Source organism: Dermacentor albipictus, chromosome 8 (genome assembly GCF_038994185.2).
Source record: "Dermacentor albipictus isolate Rhodes 1998 colony chromosome 8, USDA_Dalb.pri_finalv2, whole genome shotgun sequence".
Taxonomy (NCBI): Eukaryota; Metazoa; Arthropoda; class Arachnida; order Ixodida; family Ixodidae; genus Dermacentor; species Dermacentor albipictus.
The window spans coordinates 62201819-62222625 of record NC_091828.1 but is presented as its reverse complement, the minus strand read 5'-3'; the positions used below and the strand labels follow the sequence as shown (position 1 = coordinate 62222625).

Sequence of the window (20807 nt, the reverse complement as noted above, 5' to 3'; positions counted from 1 at the left end):
GAAAAGATTCAAGCCAAGACCCCGACCCTTGTACGTAAGGCAAAGAACTAAATTAAGAGGCAGACAGCCATCTATTAAAAGCGAGACAATGGCAACTCATTCATCAATTGCAGAAGCAGCAGAAACCTACCATAACACCAACTCAACCGAGGGAACCCACTCCCCCGAAAGTGGACGTCGAATCGAGAATAGAGTACAATATGAACAAGGTACGAGCCGAAGACAAAGTCGAACTGAAAAATGAGTTCCGAGCAGAACTCAGGCCACCGACACTACAAGCAAATCTGTGGCAGCCATCGTCCAAGCAGCCATACAAACGCTCCGCCAGGAGATCACCTACGTGGGCAACGAATTCAGCCAAGGCATCTCTATCCTCAAGGAGGACAAAGAGCAGGCAAGAAAAAAGCCAAAATACCCCATCCGATAATCCCAGATGAACGAGACTCTGGGAAGCCAAGATGGCGAATAAGATAGCAAAGAAAAAAGTGATCCAAATGCTCAAGATTTGGCAAGGGAACTGCAGAGCGTCAAATCGGAAATGGCTAAATCTACTTCATCTATGCACCCTACACCAACCGGACATCGTCGCATTACAGGAAGCAGAAACAGATAATATTAAGACGCGCAGCTACGAAACGCACATTGTCCAGGGAAGGACCCGGAAACCCGTTCCGATCAAAAAAACATCGCACGACGCAACAACACCAAATCAACCACCAAATCTAACATACTCTGATCGAGCTGGTTCCTCACAAGAAAACCCTACAGAGCCTCTACATCCCGAATGTGTACAGTCTGCCACGCGACACCCTCAAACACTTGGACAAGTTCCTGGGAGAAGGGAATAAAGTCACAAAGGCTCAAAAGCTCCTCATAGCGGGCCACTTTAACGCTCCACGCGTGGCTTGGGGCTACCTAGAATCCAGCAAGGAGGGTATAGACGTGCACAACACGGCACAGCTCCACCAACTGACGTTGTGGATCAATCCTGAATTACCCATTCGAATCAGCAACAGTGTCTCCAGAAACACCAGTCCAGACCTGACCTTCTCCAGTGGCCTAAGCAAGTCGAGTGCTCGAGGCTGGACGAAACTCTGGGCAGCAGCTATCACATCATCCAGACCGAAATCATGCATCACAAAACACGAGTAAGAGTACGTTAGACGAAAATCACGTACTCGCCCCCCTCCGACAAGATTAAAACCCCAGAAGCGTGGAGGACATGGAGGAGTGGACCAGGAACGTGATAGATTTGGTTATCCAGTACACTAAAATATTCCAACTCATATCGGATAGTGCTGAAATCGACCCACATCCACTTCGCCTCTGGGAGGCTAGACAACGACTTTTCAAGAGACGGAAGAAGCTGAAGAGAAACCGCAAACTCTAGATCAGCATTGCTATAATCTCCCGACAGGCAGAGGAGTATGCTGAAATACTCGGACGCCAGAATTGGAATCAAGTGTGCGACCAACTATAAGTAACCGCAAGCAACCGAAAGACCTAGCCCATTCAAAAGACACTCTTTGCAAGCACTCAAAAACCTGATCAAAAGCTGTCACCAGGCTATATATACAAAGACTTATGCACAAGTTTCAGGGCACCGACAAAGAAGTGCTCGTAGCCGTCACAGAGAAATAGCTCGGAAGCGAGCAACGGAAGGCGCAGCCCGTCATACCCTCGCAGTACGAGGAGGAACCCAACCTGGATCTAGATCAAGTTTTCACCAAGCCGGAGGTCGTTGCAGCCTTAGTAAACCTCACGAGAAGCACGACGCCCGGACGGGACAAATTAGCAAGGCCCTCCGTAACCTGGACGACGGGGCAACGGAGAGTTCACTAAAGTACATAAATGAAAGCTAGGAGACCGGCAGTATACCGGCTTCCTGGAGTACGCAGACCTAACGATGATACCGAACCCGGCAAGCTACAGAACCTGTGCCTCATATCTCTCACGTCGTGCGCGGGGAAACTATTCGAGCACGGGGTCTACAATCGACTATCGCTCTACGTGGAAGAAAGGCGAGAGTCATTACCTATCGAGCAATATACGCGATTTCAGGCCTAACCTCTCCTACACCGACAGTAACTGGCTTCCTGGAAATACGTGGACGTAACGATGATCCCGAAACCCGGCAAGCTGCAGAATCTGCGCCCGATCTCTCTCGCGTCGTGTGCAGGGAAACTCTTCGATCACGTGGTCCACAATCGACTATCGCCCTACGTGGAAGAAGGGCAAGAGTCCTGCCGGACTGCCGAACCTGCCGAACAATATGGTCGGTTTCGGGCCTGACCTCTCCACCCAGGACATTTTACTTCAGCTAAAAGAAGACATCGGTGGTTTCAGCACACGGCATAAGGGTGCCATCCCGGCACTCGATCTCAAGGGGGCATTCGACAACGTCTTCCACAAAGCAGTGCTAAACTACCTACAGCATACCAAATGTGGACAGCGGACGCAGCACTACGTGTGCGACTTTGTTACGGGTCGAACGGCGGCCATAGGCCTGAGAAACTTCAGGATTGACAAGATCCAAATACCGCAGGAAGGAACCCCCTGTTGCTCTTCAATATAACGATGAGGGGATTGCCGAACCTCCTGGAAAACATCACGGGTATCTGTCATGCAATCTACGCTGACGACCTGACTGTGTGGCCGTGCACGCTATCGGAGGGTGAACAACAAGACGCCTTGCAAAAAGTCATCGACAGGACCGAGTGTTATCTACACCGCTGCGGTCTCTCATGCACCCCGGGAAAGTCGGAGCTCCTAATCCTGAAAAAGAGGACGAGAGGCCGGCCTCCCCAGGAGACATCGGACCCAACATTGACCCTGAGCGGAGTCAACATACCCGATGTGGACATTACCCATGTCACACAATTGGTGCAAAGAGGGACGAACAGAAAACACGGCTTGAAGGAGCAGGACACAATAAAAATTAGCACAAGCCCTGATAATCAGCAGAGTTGCTTACGACGCCCCGCACCTGCGTCTCAAGAAGAGCGAGAGGGGCAAACTAAAGGCTCTCATCTTAAAGAACCACAAACTGGCACTAATGCTTCCCCCGTCGATGACGACGGAGGCGCTCCTCAGCCTGGGTCTCCATAATATTTGGGAGGAACTAGCAGAGGCCCACAAGATGAGTCAAATATAGCGACTCAAGCTCACCAGCATGGGCAGGGACACGCTAAGAAGACTGCACTACACAGTCGAAGATGAAACTCGAAAACCGCGGATCTCTCTACTCCTGAGCGAGAAGATCGCGGGGGCCAGCATCGTGAGAAACATGAATCCGGAACATAACAGAGAAAGGAGGCTAGCGAGAGGACAATCTCTACATAATGCCTACGAAGGACCAAGAAGTGGAGAAATCAGATATACCGGCGCGATAAAGTACAAGAACAAAGCAGTCCACGCTGTCAGGGTTATCAACGGCCAGGGAGAAGAGGTAGCAGAAGCCTCAGTGGATAACTCCAGACATCGGCTACGCGCAAGAAACGGAGATAGCTCTGGCGGCCACGACGGGCAAGCCAGAGGAAGATCGCCATCACTGTCACCACGGACTCACAAGCACCGTGCAGAAATTACCAAAAGGGCGGCATTTCTAAAGAACCCCTGAGCAACCTTTACAAAATAGAAAATTTTCGACAAATATACTTTGTCTGGGCCCCGAGACTCGAGTCCCTGGCAGGTAATCTAGGGCTCACGCTGCTGCCCAAGGCCACATTCTTCGGGCTATCCCACCGGGTTCACGAGCCCCAGTAAACCTACACGATGGCGTCCCAAAAAGATACAGCGATATCCTGAACCACTACAGACGGGCAGCAGGACATACCCACCCCCGAATCTCAAGCTGACTAGAGGAAAGGCGGTGATGTTCCGCAAACTACAGGCCTGCACATTCTCACATGCCACCCTGCTGCCTGCCATATATCCTGCGACTTACAATTGTGCCTTCTGCTCTGCGTCCAAAACCCTCTACCACATGGTAAGGGAGTGTGGGCACAACCCGTCGACACCACACCTAACTGAGCCAACTGTAGAGCAGTGGAAGGTCCAACTGACAAGCGCGAGCCCTGAAGACCAGCATTGTCTGATAAGCAGGACCAAGCTATCGGCTCATGCTCACGGCATCCTGGACTAGGCACCCTGGACGACTCCACCTTCAGTTCATTTTTACAAATAATGTTTATTCCTCCTCGTTCTCTACATATTAGCCGAGACACCCTTTATTCTTCCTACTGATCACGTCCCTTGCACTTTCTAGGCATTTATACTCGTTTGACAGAGGACACGCTGTCCTTACCTTAGTGACAGTGCTTTTCGTAGACACGTGTAGGTGACCCTCACGAATCTGGCGCACGCTCGTTAGGAAGCACTTGTTCGCGCTCATCCTCACTCCAGCAGCTGTGTTGCATTGTGCCCTAGAATAACCTGTTGGTAAGGCAGAAACCAATGCGACTCACTTTTCGGCAAATGTTTCGAAACACTCACAACGTTGAAGTCAAACTGCAGTTTCCTTGCAAAAAGCGGCAGGACAGACTTCTATCACGCAAGAAAATACAAAAGGCGTATTACACAATATTTTTGCAGTACCTTCAACCAAACTAGGTCCTTCGACTGAAAAACGTGCTCTAGCAAGGTTAGTGTCATAAATGTTTCATACTTCATGGCACAGCACGCTGGTTTTATCGTACTTAGGGCCTTGGACTCGCGCAACCGTAGATGCCAGAAATATAAGCATATAACTGTGTTACACTGTGAATGTCTTTTTTTTCTAGTGCGTGTTTGCGTCCCACAATTGCAAACAGACGAAATAAACCATGAAGAAGTAAAAAGTTCTTAGTTTACTTGTTTACTTACATCGTATCTGTTACGCATGTCTCTATCTGTTACCTTATGCGAATCCAACTTTCTACCCTAAATATTCTGATCCTGTTCTTGCGAAAGTGTGTGCTAATAGTTCAGTCAACCTTAGAAATTGGTGTTTATTTAACAACAAATCTTATCCACGATGGCTCCATGCCTCTTGGCGATGCAAGCCGAGTCTCCCAAGGAGCTGGTCTTGTTGGCTTCCAGAGGTAGAGTCGGTTTATATATATATATATATATATATATATTTTCTCTGTGTGTGGCCTTGCTTCATACAAAATGTGGACGTGCTCGGCAAGGTGCGCTGCAGTGGCCACAGGATGGTAAGAACTCGAATTAGCCTAGACCTGAAAAGGGAACGGAAGAAACTGGTACTAAAGAAGCCGATCAATGAGTTAGCGGGAAGAGGGAAAATAGAGGAATGCCAGATCAAGCTTCAGAACAGGTATTCGGCTATAACTCAGGAAGAGGACCTTAGTGTTGAAGCAATGAACGACAATCTTGTGGACATCATTAAGGAGTGTGCAATGGAAGTCGGTGGTAACTCCGTTAGGCAGGATACCAGTAAACTATCGCAGGAGACGAAAGATCTCATCAAGAAACGCCAATGTATGAAAGCCTCTAACCCTACAGCTTGAATAGAACTGGCAGAACTTTCGAAGTTAATCAACAAGCGTAAGACAGCTGACATAAGGAAGTATAATATGGATAGAATTGAACATGCTCTCAAGAACGGAGGAAGCCTAAAAACAGTGAAGAAGAAACTAGGAATTGGCAAGAATCAGATGTATGCGTTAAGAGACAAAGCCGGCAATATCATTACTAATATGGATGAGATAGTACAAGTGGCTGAGGAGTTCTATAGAGATTTATACAGCACCAGTGCCACCCACGACAATAATGAAAGAGAAAATAGTCTAGAGGAATTCGAAATCCCACAGGTAACGCCGGAAGAAGTAAAGAAAGCCTTGGGAGATATGCGAAGGGGGAAGGCAGCTGGGGAGGATCAGGTAATAGCAGATTTACTGAAGGATGGTGGGCAGATTGTTCTAGAGAAACTGGCCACCCTGTATACGCAATGCCTCATAACGTCGAGCGTACCGGAATCTTGGAAAAACGCTAACATAATCCTAATCCATAAGAAAGGGGACGCCAAAGACTTGAAAAATTATAGACCGAACAGCTTACTGTCCGTTGCCTACCAACTATTTACTAAAGTAATCGCAAATAGAATCAGGAACACCTTAGACTTCTGTCAAGCAAAGGACGAGGCAGGATTCCGTAAAGGCTACTCAACAATAGATCATATTTACACTATCAATCAGGTGATAGAGAAATGTGCGGAATACAACCAACCCTTATATATAGCTTATATTCATTACGAGAAAGCATTTGATTCTGTCGAAACATCAGCAGTCATGGAGGCATTACGGAATCAGCGTGCAGACGAGCCATATGCAAAAATACTGAAAAATATCTATAGCGGCTCCACAGCCACCGTAGTCCTCCATAAAGAAAGCAACAAAATCCCAATAAAGAAAGGCGTCAGGCAGGGAGATACGATCTCTCCAATGCTATTCACAGCGTGTTTACAGGAAGTATTCAGAGACCTGGATTGGGAAGAAATGGGGATAAGAGTTAATGGAGAATACCTTAGTAACTTGCGATTCGCTGATGATATTGCCTTGCTTAGTAACTCAGGGGACCAACTGCAATGCATGCTCACTGACCTGGAGAGGCAAAGCAGAAGAGTGGGTCTAAAAATTAATCTGCAGAAAACTAAAGTAATGTTTAACAGTCTCGGAAGAGAACAGCAGTTTACAATAGGCAGCGAGGCACTGGAAGTCGTAAGGGAATACATCTACTTAGGGCAGGTAGTGACTGCGGATCCGGATCATGAGACAGAAATAATCAGAAGAATAAGAATGGGCTGGGGTGCGTTTGGCAGGCATTCTCAGATCATGAACAGCAGGTTGCCACTATCCCTCAAAAGAAAAGTGTATAATAGCTGTGTCTTACCAGTACTCACCTACGGGGCAGAAACCTGGAGGCTTACGAAAAGGGTTCTACTCAAATTGAGGACGACGCAACGAGCTATGGAAAGAAGAATGATAGGTGTAACGTTAAGGGATAAGAAAAGAGCATATTGGGTGAGGGAACAAACGCGAGTTAATGACATCTTAGTTGAAATCAAGAAAAAGAAATGGGCTTGGGCAGGACATGTAATGAGGAGGGAAGATAACCGATGGTCATTAAGGGTTACGGACTGGATTCCAAGGGAAGGGAAGCGTAGCAGGGGACGGCAGAAAGTTAGGTGGGCGGATGAGATTAAGAAATTTGCAGGGACGACATGGCCACAATTAGTACATGACCGGGGTTGTTGGAGAAATATGGGAGAGGCCTTTGCCCTGCAGTGGGCGTAACCAGGATGATGATGATGATGATGATGATTGGTTGGGGAGGAGATGTAAACGGGAGCGTCCTGCATGGTGCAGCCACCTGGCGGCGCGGAGTTTAAACGGACAAAAACAGCTAATATTGCAGTAACCTAGTGCATTTTACTTTGCTGCATGTGCAAATTTTTGGCAGCAGCATGATTACGCCGGTGCCGAAAATTTACTGCCTTCGTTTACCCGAATACCGGACAAGCTCTCTATTTTCTCCGGGCTACATAGGCGGTGTGTGTCCTGCTAACAATTAAACTGACTGTGACGATGACTCTGACTGTGATGATGCTTCCTCGAAGGACTGCCCCAAAAGGAAGAAGGACAAGGTGGTCTTGAAGCAGATGGCGAGAGACCGCCCGTCTCGTTGGAAAGCTGTTGCGGCCGTTAGAAAGCGACGCTCCAGGCGCCGTCAGATGTCACACTTCAAAGAACGCCGATGCCTCTGTGAAGAGTACGCCCCATACCACAACACATCCTCCTCTGCCCCCTAGGCCTGGAGAAATCGAATCTAAATCTGACAAGGTCATGGCGGAGACCAATGCAACTTGGTCCGGACTATTGAAGCCAAAGCCAGAGCCACAGAGGTAGTCAAAACCGAAGCCACAGCCGATGCCATAGCCGATGCCACAGCCGGGGCCACGTGAAGTGATACAGCTGCGCACCGCTGTAGATTGCATTGAGTGGGTTCCTGACAAATTGCCCGAATAAAACCGGGAAGTGGCTATGATGTTCCGGTCTCCCGCCTGGTGAATACTTTTTGAATGTTCTTGAATAACCTGCACACTCCGCCAGCCCGAAGTGCAATCCGAGTGCTGGACGCTCTCAATTCAGTACTTGCAAGTTTTGAGTAGGCATCATGGCTCACCCGCATTATTCTATTCGCGCTGAAGCCAAAAGGCTGGGTTTTACTCTAACGATATAATTCCCCGTACTGCAACGTACTGCTGACGACCAATGGCTCCTTGCTCTTCGCAGGTGACTTCAACATGCATCACCAGAGATGGGCAAGGCCGAAAAATAACTTCAGTCAGCAGAATTACGGCACACTAATGTATCGGCGGCAGCCTAATGTATAATGTGCTAGCTTTGACTTGACTGATTTCAAGGCACTTTGCTGCGTGCACACACTTGTGTTCCTTCTCTCGCGCTTTCCTCTTTCTGTTCCCCGTTTCCCTTCACCCATGTAGGGTAGCAAACCGGATGCTCCTCTGGTTGACCTCCCTGCCTTTCCTTTCTTCGCTATCTCTCTCTCTCTCGCTCTCTCTCTCTCTACGGCGGCGACCCAGCGTGCTGCTGCCATGACATGGACAGAAAAGCAACGGAGGTTGGAAAGGTGATGCGAGGCTCGGCGTTAATGGGAGGCCGCCATGACCACCTAGGAACGGGAAGAAACGTTGCGCGGCGACTTTCACAGATAATTCAGTGGACTCAGAAAGCTATTCGCTTGCTTTGGAAATTATCTTCAGCAGTTCCTGAATGACTTTCCTATTTTTTTGCAGAACTGTTGCCAATGGCAAGACGTCTGGCAATTCTTACCTGATTGTTTATCGCTGTTGTAGTCAACGTACTCGTAGTGAGACTCGCTGGAGGCGTTGAGGAAGTGGTAGCTTAGCGGTGTGCTGTAGCGGGGGTAATTGATTGGTATTTCACCTGTCCTTCCGTGGTAGTATGATTCTGCGTGAAGAAAACGTTGTTGCTCATAGGGGCGTCGTATGAAATGGCCACTTTTACTACGGCATCCTAAGTTCATGCTTCCTGAAAGGCAGAGCCGAAAATTTAGGGAGCGTAGCGGGAGGGCGTAATCGGCCCTCTCAATATGACACTTATGACTACGATGGGCCCCACCGGCTGCATTACCTGAGCTTTGAATTGTTATTGACTTGCCGTATTCGCATGTTATTTTTTTTCAGTTTCTGGTGGTGATATAACCCAAAGTTGCTTACATGCCACGCAACAAGTACCGTAAACTTCGGAATATAATGCAAATTTCAGAGTAATACGAAGGGTGATTGTATGGCCGCAAAAGAAAACTATCGATTTCATGCGCGCATAGTATTATATTCAAGACCGCTTAGTTTTTGTTACTTTGACTAGTCAAGTAAAACTCCAAGCTCTAAAAATATAGGCACCTGAAATCCCATGCGAAGCATATTTGACACGCTGAATCCAGGAATAAATCTGTTATATCAGAAAATAGTACGTTAGCTCTTCACGTGCGACTTATTCAATAGGAATGGGGAACGTTCGCGTGTACTTCATGCTGCATATACACCTGTACAAGGAGCGTAAAAGCAACGCGTGTATTGTGGCTCTCTCACACTGCATTAACTCTCAGTGATTGGTCAAATGTCCGGTGAGTATAATGTGTCCCAAATGCATAGCATTTTAGAGCGCAGCTCCTAGGCGCCTGTTCCTGCGTTGAGCGTCGGCGTCCCTTGGCGTAACAGAACGAATGATCCCAGCGAAGGATGAAATAGCAAACGCGGAGGGCAGTGCGGGATGAAAGACAGCGATAGCGAAAAGAACGCGAGGAGAAAATTGGAGCATCAGGATGCAGTAGAACCATGAGGCGGAAATCGGAGGAGGAGGGCATGTCCAAAGCCGAAGAAGAAAAGCGTAGTGCAGCGCAAGACGTTTCTACGGTGACGATCGCCACGAGATGGCACCCGAGTATCGCGCGTCGTCTGTTCACCGATGATGTCATCGATAAGGCATGCGGCGAGCGCCTCCACCGATACCAAGAAAGCGCTGCATGAGTGGAGGTCTGTCTGCGGCGGCTGCTGTGAATCGCGGCCTCTCGTCAAGCCCGAACTACATCTCGCGATCTCTCTATTATCGAGGCAGTCGCGTTGCATTTTGCTCCGTCTGAAACGTGCCGCACGAGACAGATTTTCTCTGCCAGCCAATAAATCGCGAAATGAAAACACATTTAAAGCTGCGCTCAAACTCGCATTAGGGAGTATCGTAATCATCGGTGATTTTTCTCACATTTTTATACTATTACTACGTTACAAGGACAGGGCGCACTGTGTCTTTGCATCTGTTACATACAAATGTATTTATACAGGACGTGGAACGGAGCGCCTATTGAGATGCACCCTCTGGACTAGGCAGCGTCATCCACATTCATGGGAAACGTCTTATCGCTGTTGAAGCCAGCATGATTTCACTGTGAAGATATTTATAAACAGAAATCTTGACCTCAGGGCCAACTTCGATGACATTTCGAATACATGTAAAATGCAGAAAAGCTATCAGTAGAGTGTTGCTGAAACTATTCCCATTAAACTGGCTGCATTTGAACCAGCAAGCTAAATTTTATCTACCTACAGAAGCATATCTTTTGGTTCGTGATCTCAAATGTTTACGCAAGAGAAGCCAAACGTTGATAACTTCAACAAAATTAAGCAAACGGTTAAATAATTCGGCAATTCTGCAATAAAAACAGGGGCGCTATAACGTACAACTATTCCAAACTTTTCTATTCCAATTCTGCTATGAGCCCTCCACGATAGGTCAAAAACTTTTTTCGACCGCGCCCACTTCACCTGTCTGTCACGCAACGTCACGAAAACCGCGATACCTCCCCATCTGATATGATGTGTACAGAGTGATTATGCATGATTTTACAGAAAAAAGGAAAACAGTTATTTCTGATTCGACCATTTTTAGCGATTAGCCCTCGGCTATTGGTAAAAAGTTATCGGGCTGCACCCACTTCACCGTCCTGTCACGCGACATCGCAAAACCGCACAAACTCACTGCGTCAAAGTGACGTGTACGCGATAAAGATGCATTAATATTCCGAACAAAACTGAATTTTTTTCGGAATAGCCGCAGGCTGTTCCGTTCCAAAAGGAATAAAAGATGGCTGCCGCCGATCGCTGAGACGCTGGCTACTCGGACCTGCCGGAGAGCATGGTGCATTTGCGTATAATAAATCTTCTCGCGTGGCCGTGTAACGTTTTTGAGCTATTTCGGCCCGTTTACGACCTCGTTCTGCCAACTCTTCTTTGCTGAGGGTCAGTTTTAGCGTCATTCTTAAGCTTCCGTTGCATACCGCCGCGGTTTTCAACCAGCCACCACAAGCTAAGTAAGGGAAAGCCGGCCAATCGCAGACGTCTGCACCACCCTCTTCATCTGGTTATCGATTTTCAGTGCACAGGCTCTGCCCCAGTGAATCCCCCTCCACTTGAGCGTTCTCCTCGCCTCTTGTCAGCCAATTAGATACGACAAGCCGCTCAGTGTAGGCAATGTTATTCGTTTTTCAAGCAAACAAAAGTGACCACCTATGAACGAGGAGAGGGTTTGATTGGTCTGTTCAGACAACGCTGCGGGTCACCTCCCGTTGCTTGCGTCGGTGATTACGCAAATTTGACGTCAGGAGATTAGAATAGAAACATATTGGAATAGTTTTACATTTAGCGCCCCAGGTATCGCAGTTGCATTAATTCTATTGGCCAGAGCATCTCAAGTGCACGAAGGTTGTACATGAGTTTACAGCATACGTGAAATTGTTACTATGTTTGCGAGGGTCTAAAACAAATCCTGCTCTCAAATCAGTGGTATGCAACAGACTGCCGCGTACTACAATTTTCTGCAGCTTAGGCGTCTCGGACTACAGAAGTGTGACACCGTCTTGTTGCGAAAGCATCAAATGGCCCATTTATCGAGAAATCCGGTATCTACAGTTTGGAGCAGCGAAATGACGCCTATATTTTCATTGGCTGGGACGCCACGTCCCTTGCGCGGCTAGACGGAGCAGAGCAGGCGAAACACCCGCGGCCACGCTGGCACGCCATCGGTGTGGCGTGAGAGGATCGCCGCGACGCCACGTCACCCTCGTTCTCGCGCTCGGCAGCCTGTGCTATCCGCGCGTTCCTTGTTCGCGCAAGCTCTCGCCTGCGTTCTAACTGCCCCTTGGTAATTGCTATCAAGAAATTAATTAGCGGTGGTTGAATATTCGAAAAGTTAGAAGATACTCGAACATTATATTTTAACGCGACAGCGTTAAGGAGCTCGTGTCGCAGGAAAGCTGGTGTCGTCGGCGTCGGTGTCGGTGTCAGCGTCGGCGGCGTTGGCCGTGAGTGATAAATCCCAGCAGGCACTTTTTATTATTCATATTCGATTCGAGAAATATATATTCGATAATGTTCGAATATTGGGTCGGATACAAATATTCGAATCAAATCGAACATATTGCTTTCTAAGTGGGAGAAACCACGGTTCATAGCAATTTTTTTATCTGATCTAAGAATGGAGTGATGCTATGCTGAATTTTGCGGCGATTTCGTATTTGCAAGCAAACTTTTGCCTGTAAACACACTTAGCCACTAACTGTCAACTATTGCGGAAAAGACAGTTTCTCAGTAGCAAGGGGCACGGGTTTGCGGACAGCAAAGCTGCACTTTTACGGTGGAGCTCTTAGAATCTCATTGGGTTTCTCTTTACGTTCGCAGCTTCGCCGAGATGGGGGAGAGGAAGTTAACAGAAAGTTGCTGACAGAAAGTTAAAGCAGAGTTTAAAAATGGCATCGCGTAGCATACCGACGCGGCGAGAGTGGGTGGACCCTAGCGGGGGAGAAGGAACGGCGCGGAGGGGGCACAGGTGGCGTGACGTCATTGCTCCCCTATAAAAACCCATGCGCTCACTTCGGCGGACTTCAAGAAGCTACCAGGCACACGGCGCTGGAGCTAGCATGCAACGTGGCACGGCCGCTGGATAACAAAAAAGGTGCAGCCTGCTGCATGCATCGAAAACGCTGTGATCCGCCCCGACGCCCCCAGTCGGGACTGTTCAGCGGCCGCGGGTTGCCGCCGAGTCACGTTGGGGCAGCGTCTGGCACACGACGCCGACGCATATGGCGGCTCAACGAATCGTTTTTGTTACGGCGGGCGCCTCAAATGGCGCGCCATCCCAACCGAAACGCCCCACAAACGTAGACGGCAGGTATTTTTCTGAAGCTTTAACTTCCCGCAGCTCCGCTGGTCTCTGGCACTCGAACTCGGCGGATAAACAACGGGCCTTAGCGGAGCAAGCGCTCTTCTTTACTGGGCCTTAGTATAGACCTTAAATAAAGTTTTTTTTTTTTGCTTCTCCTCCTCCTCGGGTGTTTGCCAAAGTAGGGCCAAGCATAATTTTTTTTCTTTTTGGTTCTCAGAGCCACCCCTAATTCTGAGCTCATTGCTTGCCGGCAAGTGCGATGAGTGACGACTGGCGTGGTGTGAAATTTCTCCGATTTTAGGGGCATTTGATGAAGTATAATGAGGCACAGGCTGGCGAGGAGAGCTAGAGGGAATCACTCAATTTCGAATGTTAACATGAGCCAAATGGACAATGTCTTAGTATAAAGGCTTAGTAGTCTAGCTGTTTTTTTTTTACCACTGACAAAAAATATGCAATGTTCCAAAGAAACAAATTAACCCAACTTGCTGATAAATGCATGTGCATGTCATTATTCGATATTCGATTCGATATACGAAACTAAATATTCGTATCCGTATTAGAAAATTTCGATATTCATGCACCCTTAAAATTAATGTATAAAAAACGGAAACATTGTCAGGCACGGCGTGATGACATCACCGCGGCTTACTTGGGAGCAGCCCTATTAGATTCCATGGCATTCGGGCAACGTAGCATGGTGTCACGGATCTAAGTGCACCGTCTTTGTGCTATGTCGGAGGTGTTAGCCAAGTGTCTCAAGGCGCTTGCTTCCCCACGTGGAGTTCACATTTCGAAGGCCCGAACAGATGCATTCAAGTTTAAATTAATGTTTTCGCATTCACAATTCATAAGGAGTGCTTAGTGTGCTCCGAGTTTGTTTTTTTTATTAATATTATTGCTCAGTTACAGAGTTGTTAACGTCATACTTAGGTTACTTTTATTTCCTAATTTTGCGATATTCAAGAAAAAAATATTATTTAGTTTTCACGTATTTAGATAGAAGCCCCGGGGATGAGGCTTTTCCTAAGCGACAGTTTAGTCTGCTGGATTACATGCCAAGTTTAAACTGCTAAGAGATTTCAAATACTAAGGAGACATTTTCCGTAAAAGTGGGCAATCCTGCACCTGACCGAAGCACCTGCCACCTCCAAGTGCTGAACCTGTTGTTCGGACTCAATTAACTCGCAGCATGAACCAAAATACACTTTGAAGCCTGCCAATGAAGATCCGTATTCAAAGAAGTTCTTGCGCAAGAAACGTCCTCAAGAGAAATGGTCTTCCAGTAGGGGCATTGTAAACGGATCTACATTTGGGCGAGTTGGTACTGGTTGACCGTCTTGAAGGCGCAGCGCAATATGACGAATACAGAAGGTAGGAACACACAGGACAGTGCTGAACTCATAGTGTAAAATTAGATTACAGGGTTTTGCACTTTTTGCCTGCGCACTGATAATAACGCCATCGATGGGAGAGCACGTGGCTAGGGGTTATGTACATAAGTTTTTGTATGCCTTCGAATAAAGTTAGTTGTGAGTTCAGCGCTGTCCTGTGTGTTCCTACCTTCTGACTTCGTTATATTGCGTTGCCCCTTAAATAAGGACGTTGTACATGTTTTTAGAGAAGGCGGCTGGTCAGTGGCAAATAGCACTTCTGAAGGAAACGGTATCAGAATCCAACCGAAAATATTTGCGGAACTTGGGCAACTCAGATCGAATTCATAACGTTTTCGTCGGTTGACTTCGCTAATAATACGGCCAATAGCAGGAATTGCTGCAATTAGCTCTTGCGAATAGCTCTGGCGTAAGGGCATCGTGCGAACGGGAATGTAGACCCTGATTTCTCAACTTTTCCCTGCATAAAGTAAAGTGACCCAAGTGCGTGGGTTGTGCGGTATCTAGTCCTTCAGTGATGTCCCCTCGGATAGGCTACTCAACTCACTGACGTGTTCAGGCACCCCGCTCACGTTGAATGTCTCGATGGCTTTGAAGTGGGGCAACACGCTTGAGTAGTTCCATCCGATGGCCTTGTAATAACTTTCCCATCGATCGAAGTCATATTGGCTTCCCCGCACGAAGACCATGGAGTTGATGGAACTGGTGCCGCCTAGAATTTTTCCCGTGTTAATGGAAGCCATCTGTCTCGACAGGTGCAAAACGAAAAGAACTTATTAGTAGGATGCCCCGCATTTCCACCTCGGTAATGAGAAAACAAAACATTCAACCAATGCCCCCGTTCGGTCGCATGACCTGTACGGTTTTCGCGGCAATCAGGGCTTGTAATGTTGTCGGGTCGATGTACGTAGTGTCAAGGCGCGTACGCCCACATAAATGTGCTAGTTGCACTATTATACGGAAAAGAATAGTCCTAGCCGACGGAGTGAAAATTAGACATTCACAGTACAAACTAGCACCTTCTCTTTTTTTTTTCTATCGGCAGCAGTACGCATGGTGTACGGAATGTCTGTGCCCACTGTGAAAAAAAATTCATTCAAGCAAATTTTAGTTGGCCTAAAACATTTTAAAAAAACAAATAATTTACACCATTCTAAACTTATATGGGCCCCAGCATTGTCCGCAAGAGTACGCAAACGTTCAGTCACTGCTTTCGTCGATTAGCTAAATCCTGGCGGAATATTCTTGAGCCCGTTTCAAACTCATGGCTCAAGCTTTTCGAGCGTATGCTGCTGAGCATGCTGGCTGCTCACGGTAATCATAAAAAAAACTTTAACATTTGCTAACCATTGATCATCCGCCACATTTTGTACGTTTTTTTTGCCAGTTGGCTCAAAACTATTCATTCAGTGGTGACGCACGTTCCTTGAGTTTTTCATTTGTGAATCGACTAGCCTGCCTTAACTAGTAACACCTGCAAGTGCATGTTCATGGTACCCCGTGAATGGTACTGAAACGAACGAAAATGTGCTGTCGTGCGTTAGCCCTAAAACCCCAACACTGCAGAGAGGTGTTGCGTGCCACAGATCGTAGGGATTTAAGACATAGAGCATAATAGAATATGTGTACCGATGACCGAGAGACTTCAGCACTGATATGCGTCATTTTTGTTCACGCCAATAATGATAGGCTGCAGTCACAGCTGACGAAGTACGCATTGTTTAATCGTATTTTCGATCGTTACATGATACCGATACGTGTTTTTATTCATCTTTTTAACCAGGAACTGCATGCATTTCATCCGCTAACTTAACGCTGCCGCTCAGCGCAGGACGCGCCTGCATCATTTCGAACTTACTCGAATGTTATCGCTGACACTACCTGTCGTGCACGTTCTTGCTGAACATTGTGTAATGAGATTTTACGCGCGACGGGAACAGTGTCGTAGTTTCTGGAAGGTACGCGATTACGAGCGATTACGCCGGAAATTTCGACGAATGATGCATAAAAGGCAGACGCGCTTGACCCGCAGATCATACGTATTTCGACGATTTCCAAATGCGCTCGCCGCTCTCGTTGTGCCTTGAGCAAGGTCCGTCTAAATAGGTCGCGAAGCTTAGAACGAAACGTGGGCCAAAACCTATCGCCAGAGATGTCAGTTAGGGGTGCTCGGTTTAAGCGCGACTGGGTGAGGGGAGAACAAACATTAATCTAGAAGACCTATGTGAAAAAAATCGGAAATATTTAATCATAATACTGTCATACGAGTAAGTATATCGTTTCAAATATTTTTGCTGTACTAAAACAACAAATATTCATTTTTTTCATATTTCACAATTTATTCGTTCTTGGTGATTCCGACCAACCCGTGATTCTGAAACAAGACTTCGCAAGACTGTGCAAACCAGCTATCATGTCGTGCGGAATGGTGTTGCACATCTGAATGCGGGGGTTTCATCCGTCTTTTCTTTTTTATTTCATTGCGTGTTTGTTCAAAGTGTGGCGTACGCTTCACTTAAAGTTTTGCGTGACCTAGCGCACGGAATTCATGGGCGAAAGGTGAGAGCGGAGGCCTTTTGTTGTCGTGCAAGTTCACGCTGCCGCATCCGACCCGCTGTGTCTCGTCGTGACGATAAATGCTGAACGCTCCGCGAAGAAACGTCGCGCTATGTTTGCTCACTCGCCGTAACACAGGCTCTGATTGTCCGACGTGCATCAACATTTCTAGGTCGAATGTTTTATAAATGATAATGTGGGAGAATGTTCGCTTGCCTGACACTTGTTGGATATGAATACATGGTGTCGTGCGGAATTGCGAGTGATTCTGTGAAAAGGTTTCGCATATGTTGCTATACATTACGACTGTGTGCTGGCCATAGTATATTTCATCTATTGAAGCGTGTTTTGTTAGGTCATTTATATTGGTTGCATTATTCTAGGCGAATAAAAGCGAAATTGTTCTTGAAACCTGTGTGGTACTGTCATTTATTTTCATCCTATTTGTTCACCTTCCTAAGGAACCTACTGGAACAATTGCCGTCAATAACAGCATAATTATGCTCACATTAAGACATACGCTACTCCTATGGTTTAATGACGTGCTGGCGCTTTAGTTGAGGTGAGTTCTAAGCTCGCCTCAACCTCAAAAGAAAAGCTGATGCCGTAGAGGTCGAAATGCCGGACGCTAAAGAAATTCAAGCATTCGCACCAAGCAGCATAGGATCCTGACGTCACTGCCATCTCCAGTTGCGACGTCACTTTTTATTTATTTAGTTTTTGCTTGCTGTTAGTTCTCCCCCTGATGCGTAGATGGCGACGGTTGCAACAGTCCGCCATTTTCTTCCCATGTGGGCTTATATGAAAGCTTTACTACCAGTTTACATATACTTTGCCTTGAGTGTCACCTGCTTTTGTTGGCACAGGTTCGCGCAACAAAGAGTTGGTTTCGTGAGCCACAGTTTTTCTACTCTGTTCTTCACCGTCGCTACAACGTGGCATTACTAATTAAAATTACGTGGTTTTACGTGCCTAAACCGCGATCTGTGTATGAGGCACGCCGTAATAATGCACTGAGAAAGTTTTGACTACCTGGGCCTACCTAAGTGCACGGATGTTCTTGCATTTCGCTCCCATCGAAATGCGGCCGCCGTGTTCAGGACTCGATCCTGCGGCCTTGTGCTTAGCAACCCAACACAATAGCCTCCAAGCAAGCACGGTGGGTGTGACAGTATTATAGTGAAAAGATACGGTAAGTTGAATTGTGTCTACCCTTTTTCCTGCACTGAAGACTTGCCCTAATGTTTAACGTTTGCTTTGTATCATACCTGCACCATATTGTATGTGTTGTGTTTAAACTCAAACAGCATATGTTTCCACATACCCAGCGATGATAGCTGGTACTGCCTTAGGAAAGGAAATATTTTTTTAAGTCTTCTCAGCTGACTAAAATAAAGATCGTATCCTAGTGCTCAAGTATAATAAAAACCCTATGCATAATTTCCAAAAATGAGTTTTTTGTTGTTGTTGTTCTTATGTTATCGTAGCATGTTGATGATGCCGGGCTCAACATTTCATGGCTCCAACTACTTCTGAATGTGAAACGGGCAGTCTTAATTTGCGTTTTCATATCACCCTGGGTTGAAAATTGTACCACGATTCTCACCATTTTTTTACTAGCCCCTTCCGTGCTATGGACGAGCTTGGCTCGTCCGCACGTTTCCGGTAAAGACAGCTGGCCTGGTCTCGGTACTTTGCCGCTCTTCTGGTAGATGGCAGCAGATAATCCATGGGGTAACGCAAACAGGAGCGAGTTCATTCTTTCAGTAAATGTTAAACAAGTTGGCAACTGGGATATTAACAAATATTTCAGCCATTTTCGATCCGAATTATGTACAATAGCGCCACATGGAAGGGGCTATTGCTGTCACGCAATCTTACATCGAACAAACAAAATCAATCCATCCACAAGACACTCACACGTCCTGGGAAGGAAAAGCACGAATACTTTTGCGGCACTGTGACGTACTGCCAGCTGTTGTTCTTGTTGGCGGCAAAGGGTGCCATGAAAGGAACCATGAGGTCTGGCGTCTCTTCGCCACCGGCTTCGAGGAGAAGGACGCTGTAGTTGCCGCTCTCCGAGAGCCGGTTAGCCACTACGCTTCCTGCTGAGCCGGCGCCCACTGCGCATGCGTGAAGAGCAGTCAATGAAATGCTGAAAATTAGGTTGAAAGCGAGAAATATTTATAAATTTCCCGTAAGACTGGACAAACGCTACAGTATGCTGAGTGCACCTGTGGGCAATGATGTATATATATAGGCCACTAGCCAATTTGACTATGGTCAGTTGAATAAAATTACAGCGATTTTAGTTCTTCTTCGTGATATAATATGCAGAAACCACAGAAATTGTTCCCTTTTGTCTCTCTTTTTGTCTTATAGCGGTGGAAGTCTATTCCGCAATCCATGACGCCTCATAGTCGTGACTCGTGACAACGTAGTTCTGGCACCTAGCGACCGCAATTCCTGCAGCAAATGTGACGTTCTGTCTCGCCGACGAGCCAGCTCTGTCACTCTGACAGAAAACTGTCGTCGCGCCATCACCGCAAAAAAAAATATGTAAGATATGCTGTGGAAATGTATCTTCTATTTTGAGAGATTCTGAGTCGGGTCTTAAGTGGAGTTATTTCTACACCGCCGATGGACTGACTTGCAGGGCTTTGACAGCATCACGTGGTGCCATGCATGCACCAATACCTTCACTCTTCTCGTACTTATGCATAACCAACGCTCGTGCAAAAACACCCGCTATGCGAGCTCGCACGAGCTCTAGTGGTCAAGCCGCATGTTTGTCGCATATCATTTATAAGACAGCTTCCTGCCGATTTGTCTCCATGATAGTGGCAGTGATTCACAGGGAGAGCAAAAACAAATTTCGCACACGTATGCTAATTCGAGCAACTCGTACGCTAAAGCGAGTTTTGCCACTTCTCGGAAGTCCCCGCAGGCTCTGGTTTCGCACTGCCCGAAATACACGCAAAACTTCGAAAATGGTTCGTTACATCTATTGCGAGTCTTTTCAAACACTACATGTCCGAGCGTACTACTTCTGTGCGCTCCATTACGTAGGACGCATGGTGCTGCACGCTCCGCCGGGTCTACCTATCATCGCCGACGCCCGGCTGCGCCTTCCGACGTACTGGTAACACGCTGCGTTGTTGCCTATTAGGCCGGATCCACGCAGCCGTCATCCGCCCCGTTCCGTTGCCATCACGGCGCCGGCGCCCGTCAAGATAAAGCGTTTCCTGGACATGTTCAACTCGGAGACGGCATGCATGCGACAATGTCCGATGCTCTGAACGTTTCCGGCAACTTTTTCTTGAGCAGTAACCGGTGCTGAAACGTTCTTTCCTGACGGAGACCTTCGCGGTGGTGGTCGCGGGACGGGCAGCATTATGGCCGTGCAAATCAGGCCCAGTGATGGTTCATCCCCGTCGCTGGTGCCCAAGCAAATCGTTTTCATCGACGCCTCGATCATATGGCTGCTTGTGGGGTCCAAAGAAGTCTGAGTTGATATCATGTTTGTCCTTCAGTCTGCCGCTGCTATCTGTAAACCGTTGTTGTGGAAGTCCCTGAACACTTCACCGTAAAACGG

At 47.2% G+C, this 20807-nt stretch overlaps 1 protein-coding gene across 6 annotated transcripts in view; it reads right to left on the bottom strand.

The window, feature by feature from the left end:
- LOC135921771 (4-pyridoxate dehydrogenase-like) overlaps positions 1-20807 on the bottom strand; it is a 77983-nt gene that overhangs the window by 31774 nt on the left and 25402 nt on the right. For 5 of the 6 annotated variants that reach the window (XM_065456071.1, XM_070522851.1, XM_065456073.1 and 2 more), the window contains 4 exons: positions 19133-19335; positions 15204-15399; positions 8856-8993; positions 4307-4434 (listed from right to left, as the gene is read on the bottom strand). In XM_065456071.1, the coding sequence (XP_065312143.1) occupies positions 4307-4434; positions 8856-8993; positions 15204-15399; positions 19133-19335 (665 nt within the window). Of the gene's footprint in view, positions 1-4306; positions 4435-8855; positions 8994-15203; positions 15400-19132; positions 19336-20807 lie in introns of those variants that run through there. The other variant, XM_065456074.1, reaches the window with a different exon arrangement.